Genomic DNA, 9,599 nt, shown 5'->3' on the forward strand with positions numbered 1-9,599 from the left:
GGAATTTTTTCCTTCTTATTTCACCAATTACATACAATGAATATTATTACTTTTATAATCAGAACAAAAAATAACCTTTCTAGGAAAAGAAAAGGAAGGCAGGCATCTCTGTGGGTGTTTAGGTAACAGAGGGGAAAGCAGCTTTGCCGGGGGGTCTGAGGGGGCCCGAGGGACTCTGGATGAGTGAGCATTCCAGGACAGGGCCAGGGCTCCTGCAGGAGGTCCCCAGGGTCCCCCCCAGGGGGGGCATTGGACTTACGGGTCAGGTCGGGCAGCAGCCAGGCATTGCAGTTGACCTGGTAGAGCAGAATGTCGCTGCTGAACTCATCGGGGTCTGAGCGCCCCCCAAGGACCACCATGGTGTCCCCCAGCAGGGCTGAGGCATGGAAAAGCCGGGGGCGAGGCTGTTGGGGAGACACCCACAGGATGGCCGATCAGAGCCCACACTCCTCCACTCACCTCTCAGCCTACCCGCCACCCTGCACCCTTCCACACCTCAGCCCCCACCAGCCCTACCCAACCCTAACCTCCCTCAAATCTTGGCTCCTCCGTCCAGGAGACCTCCCTCATTCTTCAGACCAGCCCCAGGGCCATCTCCCTTCCCCGAACTCCCAGAACCCCCACGCCCTGCATCGTTCCCCAGGAACCTGGCCCAGGCTGCTTGAGATGAATCCCACATTTCTCGTGTAACCTGGCCAGCTGGGCTAGGGGCATCCTGGGGGTGAGGCTTGGGCCTCCCTTACAGTCTGGGCCCCAAAAGGGCTTGGAAATATGTTTGCAGTTGGAAAACTCAATTGTCTCTAACCAGCACATCCGGAGACCACATACTCCCACCCTCTATCTCCTTTGGCCTTGAAGGCGGGAGGCACAAGGAGCCTCGGTCCCAGGTTTTACAGATGGGGAGGCTGGGAAGTGGAGGCCACACCTAGAGTGGGGCAGAGCTGGGGCAGAACCCTGGGCTCGGACCTCCTGCTCTAAGCTGCTTCCCTCCAAACGAGTGATGGAAGAGAGGAGATGTGTGCGGTGCCACAGCTGAGTCTAGGGGACTGGAAAGAAGGGGATGAGGGAGTCCAGGGTTGAGCCAGTCCTGGGGTGCTGGGTAAGGGGGCCCCCCTCCTTCCTGCCCCCTGGATCTATCTGTGTACACCTCTTTTCCTGACCTTTGCCCCCTGGGAAGGGGCTAGCAGGCTCCAGGTGCGGTCAGGACAGTGCAGGGAGTAGAGCTCAGGGGACGGGGCTGCCAGCTCCACGTGGAAGCGGAAACCCCCAAACACGTAGAGAGAGTCAGTGGCCTCGTGGTACACAGCAGAGTGACCGTAGAGACCTGGGGGGCACAAGGGAGCAGACGCTGGGGGGAGGGCTGGTGATAAGGAACGCCCTCCCACCTTCCTGGGCTCCCCTTCTTTTTTTCTTTTTCTTTTTTACATTTTATTTATTTACTTGACAGAGCAAGAATGAACGCAAGTAGAGGGAGCAGCAGAGGGAGAGGGAGAAGCAGGCTCCCCACTGAGCAGGGAGCCCAACGTGGGGCTTGATCCCAGTACTCTAGGATCATGACCTGAGCTGAAGGCAGATGCTTAACGACTGAGCCACCCAGGCGCCCCATGGGTCCCCCTTCTTGGGAACATACCACCTAGGAGCCCTTCTCAACCCCTCCCTCCCACTTTGATTCAAAAGGACCACCACTCGCAACTCTGGACAAGAGAAGAGGGGGAGATGGGGTGACCTGCATGTCCTGGGGGGACAGTGAGCAAAGAATGGAGAAGGGGAATGCCTGAGGGGCAGGGATCTAGGACCTGGGAGAGGAACACGGTGACCACTGTCACTGGGCAGGAGGTGGGCAGCCTATCACGGGAAACTGAACTTCTCAATAGCTGGTCTGAGAATCTGGGTGGGCATGGGAGCGGGCGGAGAAGACGGGGACATAACAAGGTCTAAGGGGCAGTGACCACAGGGTACGGCAGTGGACAGAGACCCTCCACAAAGCCCCGGATGGCCAGGTGTCCAAGGTGCTGTCTCCTCCTTGTCCCCAGCCCTACCAGTAGGGGGTGTCCCGCTCTGGGCTCCGGATACCCAGGTGCCAGTCACTAGCTGGTACTCGAACAGCTGCTGGTTGAAGCCATTTTCAGGGGAGTACCCGCCCACCAGTAGCAGAGACAGGCCTCGGCGGGCAGTAAGGGTGTGACCAGCCACTGCCGGCAGCTCCACAGTCTGGGGCACCTGGAGGATAGAGGACAGAGGTCACCAGAGAGCTGGAGGTTAGGGTACAAGCAAGACTCGGAACTCCCGACACTCCCCTTGAACCAAGAAGGAGGTAGTGAGCTGCCCGAGTCCAGTCAGACCCCAAGTTTCCAACCCGCCATGGTTCCAGCAGGTGTGCGGTAGGTCCCTTGCCATTTCTGCCTGCTCAGCGTCACCATGCGGTAGGGACAGCCTGGTGTTCCTTTGGGAAGCCCTGGCTCTTCTGCTCTCCCTCTGGCCACGTGGGGCTGACTGTACTCGCCCCATCCTCCTGGCCATGGGCTGGCTCCGGACTACCACGTGACCCAGGATGGCCAATGAGATTCAACTCTGGGACTCACGCTGGAGCCCCAGTGGGGGGTTGGGGGGAGCTGCATCTCCTGGGGGTCAAACGGGCAAGAGCTGCTCTGGCTGGCCCTGCTAGAGATGGATCGTGGGGGCTGAGGGGAGGGCGAGGGGCTCACCTTCTCCTGCCGCCACTGCAGGGTGGTGAGGTTGAGGACCCAGAAGTCGCGAGTGACACCCCCAGCTGTGAGTCCCCCCAGAAGGTACATGGCACCACGGCCAGCAGACACGTAGGCAGCCGCATGGAAGGAGCGGGGTGAGGGGCCCGGGCCCCCATCCTCGGCTCCTGCCAGCATCTGTGTCCATCGCCGCTCACTCACTGAGTACCTGGCACCAAGGTGCAGAAAAGGAGTCTCACCATACAGTCACCCCAGCATGACCTGGGTGACCCCCCCAAACACAGAGTTACCCCAAGTCGCCTAGGGTGCCCCTCCTTTGACAACCATCTTACCTCCCCCACCCCGGGGTAGCAACCACCTAAATAAATATCCCAGACCCTGAGGTGGACCTCCTGTGACAAGTTCCCAGCAACTTTTGGGGGTCCCTCACCTGTAGGTTTTGTTGTTTTTGTTGTTTTTTAAAATTTTATTTATTTGAGAAAGAGCGCATGAGAGAGAGCACGAGCAGTGAGGAGGGGTAGAAAGAGAAGCAGACTCCCCACTGAGTAGGGAGCCCGATGAGGGACTCAATCCCAGGACCCTGGGCTCATGACCTGAGCTGAACCCAGAGGTTTTTTTCACCAGTTTTTTTTTTTTTTTTAACCTCCAAAGAGACTCTCATGTGACACACATCTCAGCATCTCCTGAGGTGACCTCCTCTCCTTCAGGCTTCCCACCCCCCGGAGGCAGTCCTCACCTGTACAGGTTCCCCAGCAGCCCCTGGGGCAGGCCGAGGCCCCCAAACATCCACAAGGTGGCATCAGGTCCCTCCACCATGGTGTGCCCCAGGCGGTGTAGGAATCGGCTGGCAGTGTCCTGGGGGGGAGGTGGGGACACGAGGGGTCAGGCTGGGTGTAGGGGCTGAAGGAATGGAGGGAGGGGGAGAACCATCCAGGAGGCGGGCTGCGCGGCACCTCCGCGGAGAGTGGCATTCACGACTCACGGCTGAGAGGCGGCTGTCCATGAGGGTCTCCCAGACCAGCTGCCCGCCGTCCAGCTTCGTGGCACAGTCAGGGCCCCCGAAGCCCTCGGCACAGATGCACACACCGAGGCTCTGGGGAGCAGCGGAAGGAGGCTCAGGGGGAGCCGATCGCCGCCCCCGTCCCGTGTGGCTTGCCCATTCCCCCCCCCATACCTGGTTACAAGTCCCTGCCCCACTGTGGGCATTGCAGTTCTCAGGACACAGAGCCATGCGGCAGTGGGGGCCAGCCCAGCCCTGGGGACATCGGCAGAGTCCAGCACCTGCGGCTCCGTCCTGGGGCACACACTCCTGGGGGACCGGGCAGCTCCCGGGGCCCCCCGACCCGCAGCGGGCAGAGCCCACGGAAGCATTGAAGCCCCACGACGTGGAGCCGTTGGCCTCCCAGTGCAGCACCAGCAGCCCTGTTTGGGGAGAGGGGGCAGAGGCTTGTGGCGGGGCCGCACTCCAGGACGCTACTCTACCCCCAGGTTGAGAGAAAATCCGGTGTCACCGGGCAGGGCAGCAAGGCACACCTTACCACTTAGGATCACTGCCAGGCACGCCGCACACCCTCTTCCTCACCCAACCCATCCAATGCTGAGCCCAAGCCCATCCCTGGCAAGCTCTTAACCCTCTGCAGCTCCCTGCAGCTCTGACCTAAAACCGGGTCTCCTTACAAAAGAGATTAGTGGAGGGGGAGGGGGCAGGAATTAGAGGAAATGTAAGTAGTGCCTCAATAAAATTATGTTCAAAGGAGGGGGGGCTGCAGGCCCTCTGACCTCAAGGCCTCCCACTGTCCCAGCCCCAAGCACTCCAGCACTGCAGGCCCCCTCCCGGCCTCTCAGGGCCGGGGCACCTGCTGCTCCTCTGGCCTGGAGAAGTCGCCCTTGTCCCCCACCCACACTGTCCCCCTTCACGCCTTCAGTGAAATCTCACCTCCGTGAGGAAGCCCTCCCCAACTCCCCAGACACGCCAGGCGCCTGCTCCTTCCCACTTCCTCGGTCCCTTAGCAAAGGTGTCACTATTTTGACTATAATTTGTTAGTGCTGTTTGTCACCCCCTGCACCCACCCCACCCCCGCGCCTGCTGTGGGTCCCTGAAGGCAGGGCCTGCATCCTTTGTTCCCTGCAGGGTCCCAGCATCCAGCAGGCGTGGCTCACTGCTCGGTACTCAACGGCTGGGTGACGTGAAATCGAGGGCCCCTCAGTTCTAGTTGCTCCCTGTGGAGGGGTTTGGGGTGGCATGCAATCCCCAGCCAGCCAACTACCCCTCCGCCCTCTCTCTCCCAGCCTTGGACTTCTCTCTCATCTATGAGGTGAAGAGAAACATTTCCAGCCTCGGGCCCTTCAACCGCCCCGGGGAACGAATGATTTTTAGCGCCACTCCAACAGATGGAGCCGGCTTCCCAAACTCAGCACTGCTGACGTCATGGGGCCTGGCGGTTCTTGGTTGCGGGGTGTCCTGAGCCCCGCAGAGGACAGAGCAGCATCTCTGGCCCCCACCCACGACACGCCAGGAGTACCCAGGACAATCCGAGTGTCTCTAGACATTGCCAAAGGGCCCAAGGGGCAAAATTCCCCTAGCTAAGCTGAGCAGGGGGCCTTCACCCCAGCCCCATTCTGTGTCCCCCAAAGACTTGTCCCACTCAGCTCTCCTCTCCAGAGAGGCAGCCCGGCCAGGGCAACCCTCTCTACTAGCCTCTCAACTGAGGAAACGGAGGCCCAGATATGACAAGGGACAGCATCAGCCAGCGAGTCTGGGACAGAGTCAGGCTGGGTCTTGAGCCCACCTCAGGGGACAGCGTAAGGGGCAAGGACTACAGGGCCTCGAACAGGGTCCCACTTTCCCCAGTCCCCATACCAGAGAGGGCCTGCACAGTGAGGGGCCTGTCCCGCCGCTGGCCGCAGAAGGCGGCGATGAGGCTGCGGTCCGACTGGACGACGCCAGTGTCCAGGAAGCGTGGGAACCCATCAAAGGCCAGGACGTAGCTCAGCTGGAGGTGCAGGACGGATAGTGAAGGGTCAGGGGACAGTAAGGGTGAGAAAGAGGGACGTGTCGGGTCTGGGAGGGGAGGGCAATCTGAGCCCCGGAAACGGGCCGCTTGAAACTTCTGGACCGTCAAACTGGCCACCATTCCCCTCCTGTGTTCACAGCAGACATGGCTCATCGATCAGGCACTCTGCCATGGAGCCTCTTTCCCAATACACAGCTCCTGGCGGCCACTACCTACTGGTCGCAGTTGGCACACAGAATACAAATATTAACCATGCCTGGCCTGGACAGTGAGGAGCCCAGGAAACAGGAGGTGATCTGGGGAATGGGAGGGTCTGGGGGCTTAGGAATGAAGGTCTGCTGTCTGAGGAAGAGAGCTTAGGGTTTGGAGGTTAACGGAACAGAGACATGGAGTCAGGGTCTGTCTGCGGATTCAGACTGGGTGGGGGAGACGTGGGCCTGCACTCTGGGGTCTCAGTACTCACCGTACAGGGGGTGCTGCTGTCGGGGGAAAAGGTGAGGGTGAGCGGGGGACAGAGGGTCCCAGGGGCACAGGGCTGCAGCACCTCGGTGGCCGAGACAACCCACACACAGTAGGAAAGGCCTGGCCCGGCTCTCGCTGCCCCACCCCCCGGAGGCAGCAGCCCCCCCACCCGGCGTGAGCCCAGCGCCACTGAGGACACGTTGGTGAGGAGGGCGCGACCCCCACACTCCCGGAAACAGGAGCCACCAGCCCTGGGGAGATGGAGGAAACAGCAAGAGCATCAGTCCGGTCCCGCCCCATCCCAACCCGTCCAGTCCCTAACCCACTCTGGCCCTCCTGGAGGGCCCCTGGCTCACCGGGGGTCCCCATAGTAGCCAGGGGAGCAGAGCTGGCAGTGGGCACCTTCAGTGTGGTCCTGGCAGAAGCAGAGCCCGCTGAGGTTGTCACAGTGGCCACGGCGCGGGTCCCCATGCCCGTTGCACTGGCAGGGCCGGCAGCCACCAGAGCCCGTGGCATTGCCGAAGCTGCCGGGCCGGCACCGTTCGCAGCGCTCCCCCCATGTCCAGTCTGTGGAGGCCCCGGCAGGCAGGACACAGAGTCAGGGCAAGGGCAGGAGGAGCCCCACAACACTCGGCCAATCCCTGACCCCACGCGGCTGCTTCAGAGAAAGGTGACCAGGCCTGGACTGGGAAGGCATTGCAAGCCCCCACGGGGGGAGGGGGGACCCGGGGGCCCAAGGCCCCGCCAAAGAGATGGGTGGCACTGAAACCGTGTGGGGTGGGGAGCAGGCCATGGAGCAGGGGGAGCCCTAGATGGGGGAGGGAACCCGGACGCCCAGGCAGAGGAAGTACACTGGAGCCCCGAGGAGGGTCCCTGAGGCCAGCCCGGGGTGTTGGGGATGAGGCCGCTCACCCTGGCACTCATCACAGAAGCCAGGCCCTCGCCTGCGACAATGGCTATGGAAGTTGCAGCCACAGTCCCGGGAGCAGCGGGGTGCGGGGGGTCCCGGGGCAGGCGTGGGCGGGGGCAGGTCGGACGTCCAGCCCAGGTCACACACACAGGTGAAGTCGGGGGGACCACTGCACACACCGTGGCCACAGTCCTCCAGGCACCTGAGGGCGTGGCGGGGTGGGGAAGTGCTGGGTAAGGCCCGGAGCCCCCAAGGCACACCCCCCTCCCGCCCCACTCCACCCCCTCCTCTCCACAGCAACGCCTTCCCAAGCTACTGCCTGTTCCTCCCTCCTAGACTCTGTGGGCGGCCCTGTCTCCAAGGTAACCCCATCACACGTGGTAACTCCTGTCTCTATGGTAACCACATATCACTACTGGTGATCTGCTCTCTGTGAAAACCCCTTTCTGCTCTGTCCTCCTCCATCTCCATGGCAACACTGAAGACTATGGCCCGCAGTCCAGGGGTGACCCGTCTCCACAGTAACTAGTGTTATACTGGGGACCCTGTCACTCTAATGAGGGCCTACCCTGCAAGGTAAAAACCCCAGGCTCACTGGGGATGCTGGTTCCCCGGGAGGAACCCCAGCACCACGTGACGGCTTCCTCCAACTCCACGTGCCCCAGCCCCAGGGCGACATCTCCGTGGAAACCCGTCCCCACTCACGTGCGGTTGCAATACGTGATGCCATCGCCCTGGTAGCCCCGCTGGCAGTGACACTCGTAGCTGAGAGGTGTGTTCAGGCAGGTGGCCCGCAGGTGGCACCGTGCCAGGCCCAGGCGACACTCATCCACGTCCGGACAGCGGGCATACGCCCAGCGTGCGGGGAGGGCCACAGATAGCCCCAAGCCCTCCCCCACCCACAGGGAGCAGTTCCCCCCACCCAGCGGCCCAGAGAAGTCCCCTTGGAGGCACCTGAGGGGGGGTGAGAGACAGAGGAGGGGGTGGGAACGGGGAGATGATAAAGAAACAAGAGACCAAGACAGGGAGAGCGGGGCCAATCCGAAAGACAGGAACGGAAATATGAATATGGAGAGAAAGACACAAGGAGAAACGAAGGAGAGACAGAGAAACCCAGAGCAGTCAGACAGCAGGGATTGTACCAGGCAAACAAGAGACAGGCAGGGAAACAGTGAAAGGGAGAGAGAAGGCAAGACAGAAACAGAAAGACAAGAGGGAAAGAAAGAAACCAGTCACAGAGACAGGGAGAGAGTGGAGATGGAGAAGAGAGAGGGGAAGGGAAGAAACACAGAAAGACAATCCGCCATTAGAATCAGGGCAGGCGAGAGCCTCCCAGCCCGTCCGCCCACCGGCCTCAGGGTCCCGGCCTCACCGGCCCAGCGTGGGGTTGTCCTCATTGCCACACCAGCCGCACTCGTGGCTCTGCAGACACTCATGGCAGGTCAGGAAGCGGTCACAACTCCGGCACCGAGGCTCCGAGTGCACACTGCAGGGCGACAGGTGTGGGTGGGGGTGTCTGAGCCCTCCCCCCGCGCCCCACTCTCCTGTGAGCCCCACGCCCCTGCCCAGCCCGCACCTGTCATCCCAGCCACGGCAGCCCCCGTGCGGGTAGCGGGCCAGGTAGGCCGCGAACAGGAAGCAGGTGTGCGTGGACTGGCACCAGGCGCACTGGCTGGAGTTGGCCAGGCAGTCGTCACAGGTCAGGCGCCTGGGGGCGGGGAGCAGGGGCGGGGAGCAGGGGCAGGGTCAAACCCTGGCCTGGCCCCCACAAGCCCTCCACATCCCATCTCCCTGGGCCCAGGCAGCTCACTTGCTGCAGAGCGGGGGACACTCCTCTGGGCTCTTCAGAGCACCCCGACTCCGGCCCCGCCGGCTGCACGCAGCATCCCCTTTACGGCTGGTGCTCTGATGCCACTCGCAGAAGGGGTCCTGGGGAATTAAAGAAGGAGTAAGAGCCCAGCTCAGCCGTCTACCCTGGGCTCCACAAGTAGCTGCCTGCCTCACCTGCCCCACCCCACAGGCCAACCCCAAGTCCCCCTCCCTCCCCAGCGGCCTGCCTCTCCAGCCTTTCCGCTGCAACCAATGGCATCCATGGGATCCGCGCCTTCCCGGCACCTACTCCCTTTTGGGGCAACAGAACCCCTACGTGTGGTCCAGTTGGAGCTGACGGATCCTTGAGCTCCAGAGGTGGCCAGGGGCCAGGCTCCCTTCCCCCTAGCTTCAGAGATGGCTCTGAGAGTTGGCATAAGACCCAACCAGAACCAACAAAACGTGCTCTGGGACTTCTGTTGAACTGGGGGTCAGAGGGGGGTGGGGATAGATAGAATGGTGCTCTCTTCCACTTGGGACTCGAGGGGCTGAGTGAGGGGATGAAAGTCTGGAGCCCTCGTGGCTCCCTTGCCACTCCCAAGGAAGGAACCTCCAGGGAAGCGAGGGCATGGGATGGAGAGGGGTGGATGCCTGACCACATGGTCTGAACCACAGGCCTAAAGACCGATTTCTTTACCA

General features: G+C 61.7%; 1 protein-coding gene across 1 annotated transcript in view; it reads right to left on the reverse strand.

Moving 5' to 3' along the window:
- The window catches only part of MEGF8 (multiple EGF like domains 8), a 41,252-nt gene that overhangs the window by 12,160 nt on the left and 19,493 nt on the right, over window positions 1-9,599 (reverse strand). The window contains 11 exon segments of the mRNA XM_040634038.1: window positions 260-404; window positions 1,161-1,324; window positions 2,040-2,220; window positions 2,706-2,913; window positions 3,442-3,560; window positions 3,688-3,798; window positions 3,880-4,127; window positions 5,566-5,698; window positions 6,183-6,432; window positions 6,538-6,748; window positions 7,094-7,293. Of these exon segments, the coding sequence (XP_040489972.1) occupies window positions 260-404; window positions 1,161-1,324; window positions 2,040-2,220; window positions 2,706-2,913; window positions 3,442-3,560; window positions 3,688-3,798; window positions 3,880-4,127; window positions 5,566-5,698; window positions 6,183-6,432; window positions 6,538-6,748; window positions 7,094-7,293 (1,970 nt within the window).

The sequence above is a fragment of the Ursus maritimus genome, unplaced genomic scaffold, assembly GCF_017311325.1.
Source record: "Ursus maritimus isolate PB19 unplaced genomic scaffold, ASM1731132v1 scaffold_19, whole genome shotgun sequence".
Lineage (NCBI taxonomy): Eukaryota > Metazoa > Chordata > Mammalia > Carnivora > Ursidae > Ursus > Ursus maritimus.